Source organism: Chionomys nivalis, chromosome 14 (genome assembly GCF_950005125.1).
Source record: "Chionomys nivalis chromosome 14, mChiNiv1.1, whole genome shotgun sequence".
NCBI lineage: Eukaryota > Metazoa > Chordata > Mammalia > Rodentia > Cricetidae > Chionomys > Chionomys nivalis.
In genome coordinates this window covers 36020397-36040347 of record NC_080099.1, presented here as the reverse complement: position 1 = coordinate 36040347, position 19951 = coordinate 36020397, and the positions used below count along the sequence as shown (strand labels likewise).

Sequence of the window (19951 nt, the reverse complement as noted above, 5' to 3'; positions counted from 1 at the left end):
TATAGTTTATTCTAAATTTCCAAGTGTGGTTTAGAAGCCAGTTCTGAGACCAGCTGTCAGATCTCGTTGAATAAGTCACCAGCAGTGCTTCCTGAAGGGAAACATGGTATATGTATGCTATGTATGCTGTTTAGCTTTTTTTTTTTTTTTTTTTTGGACAACTTGACATAAGTTAGAGTCACCTGGGAAGAGGGAAGCTCAACTGAAGAACCGTTCCCATTCGATTGGTCAGTGAGTAGGGCCACCCTTGGGCAGGTGGTCCTGGCTTATATAGAATATATAGAAACAGCAGCCATGAGGAGAAAGCCAGTAAGCACCATTCCTGCATGGTTCCTGCCTCTGCTCCTGCTTGTGTTCCTGCCTTGACTTCCCTCAACATGGACTGTTATTGGGATGTGTAAGCCAAGCGAGGGCTTCTCTCCCCAGGCTGCCTTCGGTCATGGGGCTATCACAGCAGCAGAAAGCAAACCAGGACTCTGCAACTGTTACACTCAGACACAGAGTGATGCTTTGGAGAAAGTACATCGCATGAGGTGTCTATGATAAACCAATAGGGTTCAGGTAGAAAAAATAGACAAGATACTTGGCTAAATATTAACCTAGATAAACAGTGGTGCTTTAAGAGAAAAGTATGTCTCTTGCGATATTTGTTCTATGCTTACACTAGAAGCATTGATTTTATCTAACTATTTGAAAAATAGTATTTAAGTATATCTGAAATTCAAATTTATCTGAGCATGTTGTATTTTACCAAGCAATCCTCCTTTTCTACTTTCTAACAATGTATTTCCAAGGCTCTAAGACTCCCACAATCATTTGAGAATTTCTAAAATTGTTGTTGCTGTTGTTTGCGTGTGTGTGTGTGTGTACACATGCTGGTGCCATAGCATGCACACACAGGTCAGGGGACAATTTGTGGTCGCCAGTTCTCTATTTCCATCCTGTGGGGTCCCCGAGATCACACTCGGGTCCTCAGGGATTGACCCACTTAGCTATTTCACAAGCCCATGGACACTCCTGATCCATACTTGAAAGGTTTGGAGGTTAGAACAGCTTGATGGAGTTATATAAAATGGTATTAAATCTTTATGGGGCAGACAGAGCACAGCTTACACTCAGAAATGCTAGCCTTTTAAGAGTTTCCTTTTCCTCACCACCAGTAGCGGCTCGTGTAGTGTTTTCCCATGAACAGGGCAGGATGCCTTCCTTCTAACGCCCCAGAGAGGAAGAAACGAACTCTGCTCAAAGGGCAGCCCGCCTTCTCAATCTCCTTGCTCTGACCATCATGTCTTTCTTATTTTGAACTTCAGATTGCCAAGTGGAGGGAAGGGCCTCTTGCGCCTCCCACCACTGGACCCACAAGACAGCGGCCTTTTCTCAGGAAGTTTCCTGGAGACCAGTCATGCTCCACAATCACATCTGAAGATGACTATGATGCTATAGGAAAACTCTAAAGCTTGGTTTTAAACGTTTCAGAGGAAGCTCCGGCTAGTCAAGAAGTCAGTGTTTACAACATTTTAGATAGAAATCCTGTAGCTGACGTTCCCATTTTCTCCTTTCCTGCTTTGGTGATCTGTTACTGCTACGATATTGGCACTGAAGGAAAACGGGCTGGGCCACAGCATCCATGGGAGCGCCACACCCTTGCTGTTTGCAGTCGGGGCCCGTAGCTGTTCCCAGAGTTGACTGCATGTGTCTTCATCTGGCTCCTAGAGGCCGTGCTGACCAGGTAGGCCTTTCATCACTTTTCCTACTTGCGCTTCGTATGTCTGGCAGCTGGGTCTGCCTTTGACAGCAGGTGAGTGTGTCTGTCTCGCTCAGCCCAGAGGACACCTCAATGGCACCCAAAACTGCTCTACAGAATCAGTGATTAATTTTTCCTAAGGCACCCCAGAAAACATTTTTGTTAAGGGTGTTACTGAAGAAAGAGCACAAAACATCTGGCTTAAGTCAAGAAGAGGCCTCTGTTTTCTCACATATTACTATCACAAGGAACAATGCTTGTGATATAAATCACTTGTATATAATTTGATAAGAGCCAAGAAATTATTTTTTCTTCTTGGAAAAACAGGCATGCTTCAGAATACCAAATCAGGTAAGTTTTAAGCACTGACGAGTAAGACAATTTTAACTGGCCCTCTGCTCAGTGGTTCAGTGTAAGACTCCAGGTGCACGGGTTCCTCAGTCTGTTGGTACCGTGGGCCTGGTTCTGAAGGTCTGGGACTCACAGCGTGAGTGGAAGGAAAGGGAAGAAGGGTCCGTGTATGTATTTTCAGGACGGGGATACATGTGACAGCCCTGAAGAAGCGGAAGTGGCTGGAGGTACGCTTTCTCTCCGACCACAGTGTGGATAAAAACCGCTGCCTTCTAGTCTAGGGAACTCACTGATGATGGAGGAAAAAAATCATGACAGACTACAGAGGCAAATTTCCTTATAGCCACAACCCATCTGTCTTTAAATGCGTTCTCTTCCCCAACTTCAAAGCTTGGTTTTGGGACAAAAATGAGAGGACAACAAGGTTGTTGATTTCAACACTGACTCTCGTTCACTTGGCTTTGAAGCACCCTGACAACTCAGGGCTTGGAAGTCATCAAGCTTCCTTCTAAGTACCAAGGGCGGTGTTCTTGGTAGTAGTTTCATCCTTACTGGACTCTTCCAGTCCCTCTTGGCCAGCATTACCCAAACTTTAGTAGGTCAGGGACCATGTCTACAGCTCCAGCCACACCGACAAGTCTCACCATATGACTGACTATGACGTCTGCTATTCCTCCTTCCTTAACATTTGCTTTAAATTAGCTTTAACCACATATTTCACATGGAGAATTTACATAACTGTTATGTATTTAGAAGATGACTATCACTTTTCACGGACAGAAAGTCAACTTAAAATTATTAACCAAAAGCAAAACAATATTCAGTCTAGTTAAGTTCAGCTGCAAGAGAAGCTCCATTCTAAAGCTTGTTGTTCACTCTTGGTTACACAGGGATGTCCACAGGTTTAGGATACTATTGATGACAAAGCACCAAGTGGAGACTATTCCCTGACATAAGAAGGAGAGGGCACAAATTCCCCCCATACCACCATTCCTGAAGGCCACAATGTCCCCGCGTCACCTAAAGCATCCACATTCCATGTAAGGTGCCACATATCCCACTTGGAGGCAATGCTGGCAAAGGTTATTATGATTATGATGCATTAAGAAAATAAGAAATTGGAAATAAAGAGAATTATTGAGAAATTCTAATCATAAAGCTGCATTCAGGACGGGCATAAAAACATGGGCAATCCACTCACCATCCCAATAGATTTCACAAGTCTTACTAGACACTTAGTTCCCAAACTAATTACACACTGACTAAAATACTGTCTAAGGCTACTATTCATTTTATCTTAATTTAATGCTGCTTGTACTCCTTCCCCGGTCTACAGTGACCAGTGACCATCTCTTTTGGACTAAGCGTGACCAGGTGGTAGCATACCACTCTGTTTCCTGAAAGGGATAAACATGCAACGATGCTGAGATTTCTCACCACACGAGAACATCTACTTTCCTGGTTACCATTTCATCTGCTTTCCGAGGACTCATAAGAGCAGCACAGTGAAGTTTGAAGATGGGGCGTTCTCTCCTGCTCATGAGTTCTCTCATATCTACCAAGAGCATGCTTGGGGCTGACATTCATATCTGTGGCCCTCCGCAGCCCTGGCAGCTTTGCACCTGCCCAGCTGCCTGCTGTATCTTTTAGCTCTCTTGGGGATCCAGTTTTATACCACTCCTAATTTCGGTAGGAGAAAGGGGATACAACAGTGGCCATTCTCCTCCCCCAAGTTTATCTAATTAAAAAAAAAAAGAAAGTTCTTACTTCTTTTGTGGTGGGGAGGCGTGGTGGAGAGTAAACAGACCTAAAAATAAGTTGGGTTCCTTCTTTTATTTCTATGTAATCAGACCCCCTTTGAAACTACCCATTACCACTTCAATGGTTATTGGGTGAATACATAATATATATTTTTAGATGTGGCAAAAACCAAGAAAGAAGTAGTCAGGCTGCATCTAATTTATCAAGTTGGGGATTGAGAGGCCGGCCTGAGAGACTCCAGCTATCTAAGGACCCAGCGATAAAACAACGGTTGGTTGTGAATCCAGGGCTTGGAAAATATCAGCATTTTTAAAGAAAAGAACCAAGTCAAGAGACATTAGACAAGGCCAGTAGGGTAATGAAAAGCAAGGCCAGTTACAGAGAGAGAAAATGACTTCATTTTCTATGCTAATGGATCATTGTGTTTCGCAGGTTTTCCGCTCACGCTTTGTTAGTGGGATGGTATATCCACACAGCTCCTGGATGTCACTCACAGTATAGAAGGAAAGAGCCTTGGAACATTCCACAGGGGGGAGGGGGGGCAGGGGGCTTGGGTCTACTATTTTGAAGGGGAGGCTAAGAGCAATGGCAGCAGAAGGGGGTTAGACCGCAAGGTGAGGACAGGGCTGTGACAGAGGAGCGGGATGCACAGGGTTAAACCAAGACCAAAGACGTGACAAGAAAAGGAAAGAAAAAGCAGCAAGCATACTCTGGAAATGTGTTTGGGAGGGTGGGGTGAGCAAAGAATGGGCTTGGCCCGGGGTCAGTCAGTGGCTGTGCGGAGCTAAGCCAGTGGGCTCGCCCTGCTCACTGACGCTTTCTCGCTGGCTCCAATAAAAGGGCCCTGAGCACTTGACTCCTCCTCAGATGCTGGTCAGTGGACATGGTTTCTGCCCCGTGGAGAAATGTGAAGCATGGTGAAAACAATTCCAGAGTATCTGACTGCGAAAGCTGGAGCACACATGTGCCACAGTCCCATGAGACAGTCAGCCCAGTGAAGAGCTCCTGCAAAGGCCCTCAGGAAACCCAGACAAGTACAGCATCCCAGCGGATGCCCAACACAAGGATGCGACGTCATTGAAGCGCTCACATCAGGAGATGAAAGGAAGGCGGGAAGACCACAGGTTGGGTCAGGCTGAGGGACATCATTGTGATTCAGAGAAGGGACAGGACTTTTCCAACAGAGAAACATCGTCACCAAGTCACGCCACACAGTGCTTGGCCAAACAAAACGAAAGTTGGAAACAAATCATGAACAGCAAACAGAATGGTCATTCAGAGAAAAAGGGGAGAATCAAAAAATAAAAAAAAAGAAAAAAGAAAAAGAAAAATCATAAAAATCATGGTACAGGGAACATCAAGCTCTGTCATTTCAGTTTCTGCATAATAACTCATTGGCATTGCCCCATCAATCATAGACCACAGCTGTCCAAGATCAAACTCAGGTTTGATGGGGCAAGGCAAGGAGGTTGGTCATAGCACAAGAACAGCAACTGTGTTAAACACCCATGCAATCACCTCTGCCACCATTGTCTGACACTCTGCAGGCTGCTTCCAGCTTCATCGGCGTTTAGAATCAAACTCGGGAGAGTGAGCAATGCCGAGTTTTAAAACAATCTGTCAAAGTGCTAATTGGACTCCTTCAGAGCCTCCATTCCTTAGGGGAGTTGACGAATAGAGAAAACCCATGCTGCCCCTCTCAGGGAAGAGCAGAGAAAATGACTGCAACCCAGGCCTGACCAGAAAGACTTCTTTCTAGTGTAGCAGGTAAAAACTGGGCAAGTAAGTTGTCTCCTACTTGAGACTACAGTCAGGGATGACGTGTCTGAGGTCTGAAGCCATACACAAATAATAGCACATGCTGGGGCCTGTGGTGTGTCAGGCTGCTTTCCCTTCACTGAATACTTTCTTAGGCTGGTAAGGACAGATCCCTCTAACTTAAAGAGGCCGAAGAGGCAAAACCAGCTTTGTTCTTTAAATAGATTTGAGGCGAGACAGATGAAGAAACGGAAGTCTATAGAATAATAAAAGCAGCAAGGAAGAACAGGATAAAAGGGCCATCTTTACCATTTGGGCTCAGGAACTAGGGCAAGAGAGTGCACGGTGCTTACAGGATAAAAGCAGATTAAATATGTATAAAGAATTAGCATGGGAGTCTTTCCAGAAAGCAATACACCCAAAGTGGGGAAATCTGAATGCCAAAAACTACAGGAGAAGGCATGACCCAGATGGTCCTCCAAGGGTCCCCGTGAACTCCTTGACTCTCAAAACTCCAACCCCAACTTGGATGGAACTCTTGATAACACATAGAAGCAAACAGTTCTGGATGGAGGGAGATGGCTCAGCAACATAACTGGGGTTTTGAGCTATGATTTACAAGGCTGTTCTGGGGATAAGCAAAGGTCTCTCTGATTGCAGCTGCAGCTGAGGTAGGATGCGTTAGCAGAAGCAGCAAACAGCTAGGGAAGACATGATATTTCCTGTTTGGAGGCCAGCACAGAGAGCAAAGGAGAATTCAGGACAGTTCGCAGGTGGAGTCCCCTCCATTTAGCGAGGCTGCCTTTCCGCTGCAAAAGCAGAGCCATTCTGCTTGATTCAATAACAAATTTTTGTTGCAGTTCTTGTCCCTCCAAGGGTGGTTATAGTAGTCTGAGCACCACAGGCCTGTTCAGAGTTGTCTCTGTGAGAGAGGGGACAGAGCTAGAAGAGGGAAAAGACCCCACCCTTATTCCTCAAGTCACTGGCTTTTATTTCCATGGCTTCCGCTTGCCAAAGCCCGAACAGCTTTCCAAGACATTACAGTGGGGAAAGAGGGTCAAAAAATGCATAGTATCAAACTAGGAGGAGTTCAGAAGAGTGGCAAGGGATCTGAGGAGGAAGCATTCACTCCGGGTCAGCCTATGCCTCTTCTGGAGAGGAAGACCTGAGGATGTGCTATCTATGTGGCTTCTCCCTAGGTCAGGGGACAACTGGGGATTGAGCCTAGCTCAAGGGCTAGGTTGCAGTCTTTTCTGAGATGCTTTCAATGGAGGGACACAGGAGGTTCCAAACGCCACTAGGATTCAGCTGGAAGCAGGTGCACAGTCCTCCCCTTTCCCCCACCCCTCTCCCCCCAGAGGAAGGAGGTACTTCCAAGGCCTTACCCTTCTTGTCCTGGTGGTTATGTGAGGACACAGCCCCCAAAGGGTCTGTGCTGCCGGGTGCCTCGAGCAGGTCGTTCCAGTCCAGCATGCCTCCCCTAGACTCATACCCCTCTCGGGATGCCGAATCTGACGTGGTGGTGCTGGGCAAGAGGGAACTGGAATGCCCTGTTTTCATCACAAATACAGTTAGGGAGACATCACTGCACACTACATTCCCTTTGCTCAGAGGCCAGGAGACAGGACACCATGATGACCTTGAGGTCAAGGGCACACCCTAGCAATGACAAGGCTTGCTGGTAGGGGTAGACTGCTCTATGCTAGGTAGAAGATCCTCTGAACCTGCAGTTAAAGCACGAAAGGCCAAAGACTGTCTCCGCCACAAGCTTACCCTGTCCTTCACTGACAGGGACAGTGACCCCTCCCAGCCTTGGGAAGATAAAATAGCACAATAGTGAAAGTGTCACAGTGCCTGATTCATAGATGCTCAAGACAATACTAGCGTCCTTCCCTAGAACGCTTCCTATGGCAGCATGAAAGACACTCCAGGAACATGGTTTGTGACTGATGGGGCATCGGCGATAGTGGACGGCCTTTCCCATTACAAATAACTTAGGCTATCTCAAGCCCTTCCCAGCAAGGCTCCACAGTGCATCTAGTGTTCAGTTTCACTTCAACCTCATGGGCATTCCCCATCCTGGGAGATGCTCTCTCTCCCAAGGGATCTACTCCCATGCCTTTGGCATGGAAGCCGCCTCCTCTGCTCCTTTGCTTGTTGTTACGGATGCACCTTTGGCATCTAAAATTGGTTTCTGAGTTTCATAACTCAGTTTTATAACTCAGACTGTTTTTGTGGCCCCACTGATGAGAAGGTTAAACTAGAAAAATGTAGATTTCTATCTCGGATGTGGCCCAGCATCAGAGAGTGCCAGAAGACAGGAGTGACTGGGAGTCATGGCAGACACCCTAGATATTTCCTGTGAGCACATTTAGAAGTTCACTCTCCATCTTGCCACAAGATAAAAGTGCAGATTGTATCGGAACCTTTCAGCTGTCAAAATGATTTAAAGGAGCCTGATTAGCCATCCTCTCTGGTAGAAATAAAATACAGCCTCTTTGAGACTTCTGAGTGCATTATTAAGCCATCTTGAGCACTTTTTAGAGAGATCACTGAGTGCCATACTCGTGTCTGTAATCCCAACACTTGGGAGGCTGAGGCAGGAGACTTGCTCTGAGCTTGGCACCAGTCAAGGCTATATAGAGTAAGTTCCAGGTAAGCCTGAGAAAGAAGCCAAAAGAGCTACTGCATGTATGTTATTGGTGTCTTTGGCACAAAGCAGAATAGACTCAGGATAATTTAAATAATTCTAACCTCAGGATATGATCACCTTATATATGATAAATAAAATACTGGCCACCAGAAAGACAGATCCTACTGATAAATGCATCCCATTTCTCTCTATTCTTTTAATCTGCAGTTACTATTAGAAGTTGGAGTCCCAGGCTGGAGATGTTAAGATTACAAATTTAAAACAATGTATTTTAAAAATAGCATTAATCTTGAACCTCTGCTGCTGGGGAAAAGCTAAGCCAGGGGAAGAGGTTCGTGTAAGCAACAATTTCTTTGGAAGCACCACACCTGAATGCTGCCACAAAGCTTCAGTAACATTTAAAAAGCCTCTCTCAGAGCAGAACCTGGGTGGTTCCCACATAGCTCCCCACATCTGTTTTGTTGAAAAATAGGCTGCCTCACAGCCCACCGCTAAAAATATGCTCACTTAAGACTCAGGGAATGTTTGATTTTTCTAGACGTTGTGTTTCTGAGTTCTGCATCGTATCTGATGCTGAGAAGAGGACAGGATCAAGAAAATTAGCCTGAGAAATGGGGGGAAAGAAGAATTTCCTTCCTGCTTACCTTGGGCTCTAAACATGTTTATTTCCACACCTGAATTCAAGACTACATAAAGAAAAAGAATACGGCCAGCCGAAAATACAATTCGGCACCCAACATTAGAAAATAAATTGAAATAGCTTTGTAGGTGGGAAGGGAAGTGGAGATGGTGGTGGTGATGTGTGTGGTGGGGGGAGGGGAGGTTGTACTCCCCTTCAAGTAGCAAGAATTTCTTCTACCTGAATTGATAGGCGTTTTGAGCACTTTCGATTTAACTGTGTTCAAGGGGCACTTTTATGGTAATGCCATAAGTATGGTTTAGTGAGAACATTTCTTAATATGGTAATCTAGGGGAAATGTATGCCTAAGGGACGCATTTGCTGTAGAAAAATTTCCTGGACCATATGCTACAGATACATGGAAAACTCATTGGTGATGGAAAGCTAGGGCTACGAGAGGAAATTAATGTGGACCAGATGGTAGTTAGGTAGGAAAATGCTTTACACAAATGTGAGAAATCAGCCTCTTCGTATCTCTGAAGTGTTAGTCTAATACACACCACATCTCGAGTCTCTGTATGTAAATCTAGAGAAACTATGCATCTGATTTTTTTTTTTTAAAAAAAAAAAAGCTCTGTAATCTTTTAAACTTGTGCTTAAGGACAGAAAGCACGGGCTGGTGATGAATCGAACAAAGAGCAAATACCTGAGCCTTGAAAAGTTTAGAGCCGCCAGGTGAGAGTGTGGAGAACAGCAGCCTCTATGAGCAAGCATGGTGAATATTCTTAGGACTCTCCACGCTTAAATGCAGCGGTTGGGAAGTCATGGATGGTGTTTCTCACAGCTTGATTTGACAGGCTATATGATTTGCACTGTCTATAAGACATTGTGACCAAAATGACTTGTGGGTATGGTATTGCATGTCAATAGATTTGCTGTAATCATGCAGCCCAATAGGAGAGGTCACATGTAATCAATGGGACAGAACATATATATGTTCTGATAGCCTTCAAAGACACAAAAAACTATAGCTATATTGAAAAAGTTAATTTTCATGCATCATGTCGTTTCTCTACATTCACAAATCTCTGTGATTCTAGAGGTTAGAGGCTCTTCCCACTCCTCTGTTAACAATGATTGTAGCCGATTAGACATAAAAGAGACACTGATTCAATACAGAGAGGTAGAGAGAGAGAAAACAGGACCCAATTCACTAAAGGAGTTCTTGCATATGTGAGCGGTGTTGCCTACAGCATTAGCCAACAGAAAACTTGCCCAGTGCGCTAAAATGACCCCTTTACCTGAGAAAGAAAATCTCCTCTTTGTGGTTTGTGTCTAAATCAGTCAGGAAGTGCATGGCGCACAGAGACTACAACGACTAACTGTGCAGGTGCATTCTGGACTGCCTTCCTTGTCTGTATTCGTGCCTAGAAAGGTAGCCATTTGGTCCTTCCTCTGAGGTTACAAATCTGGCACCTGATTGGCTGGCATATCGCTGTCGCTCAACGAAGAGTTGTTTGTGAATTAATTAAATATTTTCTTAGTTAATGCCAAGATAGTCATCAGTTATGAGAATCTGCAAGTACTGTCTAGAGCATCACTCTTGCTTATTTTTCTTTTAAAAAATGTGATTTCCCTCCTTTGAAAGCCTCTCTTTAGGCCCTCTTAGTAATTTCCTGACCTCAGTGGTGGATCACCACTCATCTTGATGGCCAGTTAGCCACGTCACCACTGCATACTGAGTAGCTGCCTGCAAGGGGCAGAGGCATAAGCTATAGGGAAAGCGCCACTCTTCTTTGCGTCCTTACAGAAGTTCAAAAGTTCACAACGACTGGGCGTTACCCTTGAAAGTTTTAATTTTTCCATTAATATAGGGAAAAATTAATAAATGCCTGTTCTTTGAGGGGAAAATGAAAAATCCGCTGGCCTGAAGAATGATTATTTTGCCCATAAAGAGCATCCCAGAGCTAATTATATGTTAGAAGAATTCCCCGGGAGATAAAATTGGTCTTGAACAAATGATGAATGCTAGGAAGGTTGCTGGCGCAATTGGTTTCAAGGTTTGGATTTCTCGACATCTGATAAAATTTCTTCAGCTATAGGCAATGATGGTGAAGTCCGACATTGCAGAGGAACAGGCGCTAAGTGGTTTCCTTCCTGAAGGTTAAGGTTAAGCTCAGTGACATTTGCCTTTTGAGCAATTTTCTCCTAGTCTGTGTTGTTCAATATTCTGGTTTGAATCATAGATGAGAGAATGTCAAAGGTGGAGAAATCTGGTGGCCTTGTCTGTTCCCCCCTGTCTCACATCATGAGGTGGGTGGCCAGGGGGAGTGTATTGCACAACTCTGGCTTTTAAGACAGCCTTGAAGACTTCATTAAGCCTTCTGATTTATGCTACTTGGTCTCCTGGATTAAAAATTTACACAGAGATTGAGCACATCTGTAGACACCTTGAACTCTTCTTTGCATCCTAAATCTTGAGTTTTTCTTCTTTTCATCTTTCCCTCCATTTTAACCTACTCTTACATTTAAAGACTGACCCTTAATTATTCCTATATTGTATATCTCAAACACAAAAACTACAAACGGTTGAACTCATGGTTCAAAGTCAAATGCAAAAGCTTCAATTTGATACCATAGAGATGTTTTCAGCTTGTGATTTGAAAAACACACTCAATCATTTATTTTAAAAAACAAAGAGGGAACAGCTGCATTTCGGCTTGCATGTGCAGAAGTACCGACACTTCCTGACCTCCCACCAGCGCCTGAATGTTTCAGGCAGAGGACAATGGGAGAAATCCTGTTTGGACATCACGCCTACGGCCTCACACTTCCTTGCATACGTTCTGAAAAAAAATCTCACTGAAAATTGTGGTTAGGCAAATATCCAAATTCATTCTGAGTTTAAGTTTTATTGGTCGATTTCATGCTATACTGCACAGGTTCGCCTCCAAAGACCCTGGTGTCTGTGCCCTATATGGGAATTCCTCGATGGGGGAAGGTTATCCTGACAGCCAAGATTAGGAAGATGGTATTGAGGGGCTACCGTTTATGAGTTGGAGTCCCTGTTATATATCCTGAATCTCCTTATACACAAGCATATTTAAGAAGAAGAAATTTTTTTTCACTTGAGAATCCATTAGATGTCTTTACCAAATTCTTGAATGTTGGCATGTTTCATATTCTGTGGATTCAATATATAAGACTTGTTCTCCCTCATCAATCGTCCCATATAGGCAAAGTGATTTTTTTTTTAAGCATAGTGAAATCTAGAAATAAGTTTAGTGAATTGGAGCCCTGAGGTAACAAAGAATCTGGTCTATGATTAGGAATGAAAACTACAAACTACCAAAGGATGAGTAACTTTAAGTATTAATATTGATATGTATAGATAGATATATCAATAAACTGACCATACACTGTGTTGAAAGACATTTCATAATCTGGAAGAGGAGTTGAAATGTCTATAAAAAATGAGGATAAAAATTAATTTAAAAGAAATCTAAGGCTTAAAATACTCAGGTGGATTAGTGCAAAGTTTTCTATGGCCATAAAATTATGACAGTAGCATCTTCCTTACCATTCAGGGCCACGAAGGAATCTGAAAGACAAAAGAAGGGAGACTGTTACTTAACCACACACTCTTAGTGACTTACACAATGACGGAGATGAGCTAATGGGAGCTAGGCCAATGGGGACGCCCTAACACTGGAAACTATTCTGCTTCCTGCTTATAACCTAATCTGCTTCCTGCTCAGTTCAACCTTCTCTCTCCACATCTCTTCCACTGGCATATGTCCCTAAAGTCATTGCTAACAGGTAGGGAAAACCCAAGGGTTAGAAGAAGAAATGGTCACTGCAATGATTATATGAGAGTCAGGAAACCATGCTCAACTTGGTACAAAGATGCATGGCTGTGGATAAAGTAACCAGGCCACATCTGTAAGAACGAACTTTTCTTTGTGCTCTATGTGGTTTCACCCCCATAAATGGACTGAGAGAACTGTCCAGTATCATAATCCGTAATGTTCTTAACTCATTGGCAGTATCAGTGAGGAGATTAAAAATCCAAACACACACATGTGGGAGGCCACATATATAGGTTTGTGTGCTGATGTCTAGGTCAGATTACTGGTTCAACAGGGCTTTTCTCAAAGTCAGTGCAGCAATTATGCCAACGCCCTCTGGACACAGACACACACACAAGTATGTGCCATAGAAGTAGTTCCTGTTCTGGTGGGAGCAGGCAGAGGGGAGAAGCCCTCAGGACAGCGGGCAGGCAGAGGCATAGTCTCACCTTCTGTCCTGAGTGGGGTAAAGGATGGAGCATGAAGGAAATAGGCTTTACAGTTGGCCTTGGGCATAAAAACTACATCATTAAATCGGAACTTTCTACTTTACATATGCTTGTTCTCTTGGGTTACTCTGCCTGAGAACATAGAAATGTGTTAAGCACACACTAGTAACCCATCAGCATCTTCTTTGTGTATTTCCTGATTCAAACCAAATCTATCTTCCTATTTTTCTACAGAGACTTATAGTACCAGATAACAAAAATGTGACAAAAATATTTTCTAAAGCTAACTTAAGTATCTGTAATATCCCCTACCCTTCCCCCAAATACCCTCTCTTTCCAAAACTGAAACTATAAGACACATGATAATTAAGGTACAATGATGGCACTTCAAACCCTTTTACTGATGCAGGTGAATAATCTCACACATGGCACAGATGTTTGGGTGATAACACATCTCCTCCAACAATTTTGATGCATAAGTATTTCATGAGAAGGTATGATAAATGAAAATGTTGGCCACATATTGTACTAATAATTCAAATTATGTAGGGTCAAGAACTTGTAGATAAGGCTGATTATTGCCCTCTTTATTTGATTATTCTATATCTCTTACAAAAGCATATGATAGAAAGTTGAATGATAACCTAGTCTGAAATATTAGTTCTTATGACTTAAAGACTTAGAATTATATCCATGGGCTTTATTATAGAGTCAAATGCTATTGGTCACTTAGTTTGGCTCCCGTAAGAGCTGTTTTTCAGTGCCCTTTTGATTTCAGATTCCATAAAATTCTGCACAGGGAACTTTTTCAAAAAATCACCAACCTTGTGATTCTCCTTTAAGATGCCCACAACTACATTTTCAGATGTGTCTTAGCTTCTTCCTGAATGCCTTGCTTTCTCTTAACCCTAGTGCTTAGGTGCTGTGTTAAAGACTCTTAAAAAACTCCAACTCTTCCTTTTTAAAAAGGTAACAATCCAAACATATTTTTGCTAAGACCATAGCATTATTACTTAAGTTCACAATACTAAACCATTTTCAGGAAAATCTTGATATTGCTTAGACCATAAAACAACTGGACAGCGTTCTGGGATCTCTTCTAGAAGGTTCTAAGTAGAATGTTGCCACTTAATAGTATGTGACATGAACTCTGAGAATGATGTAGATTAATTTCTACAAACAGGACATTTAGAATTGTTTTATGCTCATGGGTTAATTTATGTTTGTTCCTATTTCAAATGGTCTCATTCATATATATATATATATATATATACACACACACACACATATATAATTAAAGTACATACATAAATCAAATTTTGAAAATTAATTACTTTCATTGGCGAATATGTTAAAGAACACTAAAACAGTTGTACTCAGGAAGCTAGAGTACCATGATTAGGCTTTTGATCATTTGGCTAACATGTGGCGTAACAGCACATTATGAAACACAACAAAACTGTCACTTTTGTAATGGAAACACTGCCATAACTTACTGCTTTGCTATGATTAATATCCTCTAGGATGATTTGTTCGACACATTAGAGTTATGGGAGAGTTGGCCACATTTACAGCAATCACCCTGGCAGTGTTGACTTCCACACACTCCGTTTCCTTTGTTATGTCCAGAGTCATCTGCACCGAGTCTACATGCGGTGTGATGCTTCTAGACCATCTGATAACAACTTTAGGAGAGTTTATAAGAATCTTGTTACCTCTGGCCAGGAGAACTAACTAATGAGCGCCTTCCCAGCCCCCCTCTCACTGATTCTTTCTGCTCCACCCCAAAAATTTATATGAAAAGATGCCAAACTCCAACTCTGTCAAAAGTCACAGAGCTACCTTCAAAGCCATGCTAATAATGCAGAGTGGGTCATAAGGCATCTTTATCCATAAGCAGACAGAGATTTAAAAACGTTACTTACTGTGACAGTCTCCTAGGCCGTCCGTATTGCCACGCTCTATGTCCTGTTCGAAAGTCAGCCTTTTTTAAAAAAAATTGGGAGCACAAGGAAAAAGAAAAAAAATAAACAATGCCATGAGCCATCACTCAGAAATGATTCTTCAGTTTCATTTAAAAAAACAAGTGACCTGTTTGCTAAGTTGAGTGGAGGGTGTGGAAGAAAAAGTTCTCTGCAGCTTATTAAATGAGTTTGATATGAAACTTTAAAGAGAAGCTACGGTAGCAGAGAGTTCAACCCTTGTGCAGGAAGTCAATTAGTTGTGGGTTCTTATCCTCCTTGCTCATGTTCCTTAAACATCCGATAAGTTTCCATGCTAAAGTTCACGCATATAAACCATATGTGAAGTATAGATGGAAGGGTCTGGTCCTTTCCTTTACTCTTTTTTTTTTTTTTGGTTTTTCGAGACAGGGTTTCTCTGTGGCTTTGGAGCCTGTCCTGGAACTAGCTCTGTAGACCAGGCTGGTCTCGAACTCACAGAGATCCGCCTGCCTCTGCCTCCGACCTGTTTTATCCGTGCTTTCTTTCCCAAGTCCCTTTCCCTATGCCTTTGCCCACAGAACACATCTAACCGGTGCTTACAGGAATGCCTGGCCAGTGAGCATGTGAGAGGGCGGTCCCTGGCTGAGAGCTTGCGTTCTCCCTCTTCTTTCCAATCCTCAGCGTTCCTTTCTTTCTCCTCCATTCCTGGTCTTCACCATTCAGTTTGAAATTTAAAACAAGCACACTAGATCTGCCCACGGAAAGTGTGTCTTTCGGGAGAACTTTGCGCTTCTATTTCTAAAATGTAATTGAAAATTCTGATCTGTGGCTGCCTCTCAGTGTATCATGAACCCTGTAAGGAAACTGCTTTGAATGTCGCACCTTGATCTAATAATCCGAATTTAGCCTCTAATGTCTTTGGCTATAATGGAAATTAAATTCATCCTCTACGGATGGGGATTTCGTCTCATAATGAAAGCCAGTATCCACCCAGTCCCCAAACCCCCTTCTCCCAGCAGAGCCCCACATGTGTTGAGCAGGGCCTGTGGCACCGGAAACCGAAACATGGATGCAGACTTGAAAGGAAGTCTCTGGGAGTTCTGATAGTTGCTTTAAAAACAGTTCATAGAAATCATGTTACCTCTGGTCAGTTGCTGAATACAGGACAACTAACTGATGAGCCCCTTCCCAGCCCCCCCATCACTGATTCTTTCTGCTCTACTTCAGAAATTTCATGAAAAGATGCCAAACTCCAACTCTGTCAAAAGTCACAGAGCGGCCTTCAAAGCCACGCTAATAATGCATAGGGGGGGTCCTATGCAGCCCCTGGGTTTCCACGTCATCTTTTACGGTGATCATTAGCTTTGTTCAAGAGAATATTTCTTAAATTATGTGCACGGTGGTCACCAAATTGGCTCTTCTATTAGTTCAGCTATTTTAAAAGCAGAAAGAATGCTCCCAGCTTAGGGAGCTGGGTCTGGGGAGGCTCTTTGGCTGCAGGGGAGCGCTGGATACCTCACTCGCATTGTCCACAACTTCTCTGAGACATGCTTTGAACAGTTTTTCCAAATGTTGTTTTAGATTTCACATCCAGTAAAGTTAAAAAAAAATCACAGGCAGAGCAGAGGAGTTTGATCTAGGGGACCAATTGGGGAATTGCCAAACATGGATTGTGTGTGTAATGAGCAATGAGGTCAAGGTTTGTTCGGCCTAAGAGATAGCTTTATTGGATGTGAGCATCATGCTTGAAGCATGATCACGTGGGTTAACGTATACTCCGCTGTTTCTTCTCAGCCTCGTCTGGTCAGTTAGCACACTCAGTTTGCCGTGGCTGGACAAACCATCCACTAATCTCATGGTACCCCACGGCTCCTTTCTCTGCTGTCCTCAAACCAGGATGTTCAAGGTGTGCATCTTCATGTACCACTCTCTAGGGAATACTTTTGAAGCCTACTGTGTTCCCTTTTTGTGTTCTTAACCAGTCTAGTCCGGGGGGATTATCCCATGGGCACTGTGAAACGTGCGACCCCGAGTCTCTGAACTGAGTTGGGGGTGGAGAAGTTGCCTGTCAGTTCTGTGGCTGAAAGTTCCTGACAGTTTGGGGGAAGACAGCCAAACCGACATCTAGCATGAAGAGGGATCGAGGCACTTTACCTCGCCACACCTCAGGTTCCTTACCTGCTGAGGGGTGACAGATGGGCACAGGAACCGCTTTCCTTCACCCACCCACAATATGGGTCTCTGGAGGCGATACAGGTTCTGCGGGGGTGGGAAAGAGATGACTGTCAGCTACCCAAGATTGCTTTCTAACTGCTGTGGACTGTCTAGTTGTCAATGAGGTGAAACACATACTTTTTACACTTGCCATGGCGCTCGCAGCGGCCGAGAGGCACCTTTATCACGCAGGTAGAGAATGCCACATACAGGGAGCCGCTTGCTCTGTCGAGTTGCATGCCCATAATCCTTTTATCCTCTACGCCATCGTAGCTGCACCTGGTTTTGTGAGGTAAGAGGAGACCATTAGTAGACTCTCAGGAATGATTTCCTTTCTCCTGTACCACCCCTTTACGCCATTTTGGGGCTGACATGCTGACTTCATAATTTAAGATACCTTATGTGGACGCCCTACATGGGCGGCTATAGGATCATAACATCAAATTGGCAAGGGAAAACTAATGCTCAGTATTTTCTGGAGTTGATGTGAAAAGTAACTGGAAACTCCATAAACCAACTTGTCTGCCATGGTTTTCCACGGACAGAAAGGGCTACAGTAGCATGACCAATAATCACCAAGCAAGGACCCAAAGTTTGACTCACTTTTCCGGGTTGTAAACATTCATCTCCTCCAGGAAAACGCTGCCATTTAAGAAACCACTGCTTCCTATCCTGGCCAAGAACTTCAAGATGATTCCCTTTTCGGATCCCAGGAAAACCACAGTGTGATTCTGATATGGCCCAGCGGCATTGTCTACTGCAATTTTGGTCAGGCGGTACCTAAAATAACAGAATCACATTTGGGGGAGGGGGGAAGAAGACTTTTTGTTAGCCTGTCATTAAAGGTCCCCTTTCCAATTCAAACAACTGCGACCCAGCTTTCTAGTAACAACAATGTTATGAAAAATATATGCAAGTAAGTAATGCTCTCCAGCCGTCCTGGCCCTTTGTTTTCATATGCAGAACACTCGGGTAGCTCCAACAGGGAGAAGGAAGTTATGTGTGTGCGGAGGCCAAATTCCATAGTAAATAAATATCCATAACCATATGCAAGCACTCAGCACCAATCCCTTCCAGAGGCAATAAGGAAAGACTGATGGTGCCAATGGAGGGGACAGGCATAAGAAGTGACTGTGCTTAGCATTCTTTGCAACATAAAGAAGGAAAGCAGTGGATCCCATTCTCCGTGCTTTTCCTGGGAGGCGCAAGGTGTTTGTTAACGAGAGGCAAGATTAGAGAATGTTCTGATTGTACACAGGAAAGAGGGCCCTGAAGGTGAAGGACTCAGAACAGCACGAATATCAGGAGCTGCAAGCCAAACCACGGTTGGTAAGGGAACGGAGAAAGTCAAGCGCAGAATGAAGTTCTAGTGGGTATCTATCCTTTTTCTAGAAAATTCTTTGGTCATTTCACCTTTCACAGATACTTATTTGTCCCAAGTACCAAGACAGGAACAAGAAAACACCAGTCTTCCTATGAGAAATACTCCGTGGCTGCTAGGTTATGCTCAAGTAATTTTATAATTCAGTAAAAGTCAGGGGATTCGGAACGGGGTGAACTCACTATTTTGTGACATCGACTGCCACAATTTAGAAAAGCCTGCTGTAGTATTTGAAAATAAGCTCCCATCACAAAGGATATTGGATGCCATCGGAGCTCTCCAATCAGCTACAACTGCTCTGCTGGCATCCCTTCAGATAACGAATACTAAGGTATAACTCCTTCACGCTGTCATGCCATTACATACGGAGTGTCATATTGCCATTACATACGGAGTGTCCCTTCATGCCACAACCCAATCATGTGGAACCAAGCACGTAACCACTTCTTCTCCAGGGTCCTCCCTCACCACGCCTCTGCACCGCACAGATTGGATTAACAAACTAATCTGGAAGGAAGTATTTTTCTTTCTTCTAATTGCTGGCACACGGAGAACCGGCCTGAAAATACTGGCACTCTTCTCACTGGGAATGCAGCGATGGGGATTTGGTGGCATCTACCCAGCCCGTCAACATTTCCTAGCTGAATCAGTGCCCAGGATAGCAGAAGATGTTTGTGGCATTTCAAAGCACGATCCACTGACAGAATCCACGAACACAAGATGAAGTCAAGGAAATCCATTTAGGACGTGGTTGGCTTGACACCCACCTGACCATCGTTCTCAGGAACCACGGTCGGTTGATGATGGATGGTACTGCCTCATCCATGAGTGGGTGTGTCTTAATGAAGTTCAGGGTGTCGTCAGGAAGCTCATTGGAGGTTGCATATCTTTCTAAAGATGACGAGCCGGCACAACAACCTGGCCTAAAATGAGACAAAGGGTGGGGTTGCGGGGGGGGGGGGGAGTTATTTCATGCCTTCTGGCAAATTCTTTGAATGACTGGCTTCTCGAAGCATCTGGCATGGAGGAGACTGTGCCACAGGCAGTGAAGAGGAAGATGAAGAGGCAGAAGGGCACCAAGAACAATATGCTGAGATTTCCACTGGACCGCCTCCTCATTCTGTGAAGAAGCCTTAGCTGGGACAGCTCAGTTTCATCTCCAGGCAGCTTGGCTTCCTTCCAGATGTGCAAACAAACCCCAGTGAACAGAGATGGAGCTGGAACTGAGTG

General features: G+C 43.8%; 1 protein-coding gene across 3 annotated transcripts in view; it reads right to left on the bottom strand.

Moving 5' to 3' along the window:
* Window positions 1–19951, bottom strand: part of Sema6a (semaphorin 6A) — a 123877-nt gene that overhangs the window by 17490 nt on the left and 86436 nt on the right. The window contains exons 12-19 of one of the 3 annotated variants that reach the window (XM_057788691.1): window positions 19489–19644; window positions 17944–18120; window positions 17479–17619; window positions 17305–17385; window positions 15109–15167; window positions 12467–12487; window positions 12300–12350; window positions 7000–7164 (exon numbers count right to left, since the gene is read on the bottom strand). In XM_057788691.1, the coding sequence (XP_057644674.1) occupies window positions 7000–7164; window positions 12300–12350; window positions 12467–12487; window positions 15109–15167; window positions 17305–17385; window positions 17479–17619; window positions 17944–18120; window positions 19489–19644 (851 nt within the window). The remainder of the gene's footprint in view (window positions 1–6999; window positions 7165–12299; window positions 12351–12466; window positions 12488–15108; window positions 15168–17304; window positions 17386–17478; window positions 17620–17943; window positions 18121–19488; window positions 19645–19951) is intronic. The other 2 variants (XM_057788692.1, XM_057788693.1) reach the window with 2 other exon arrangements.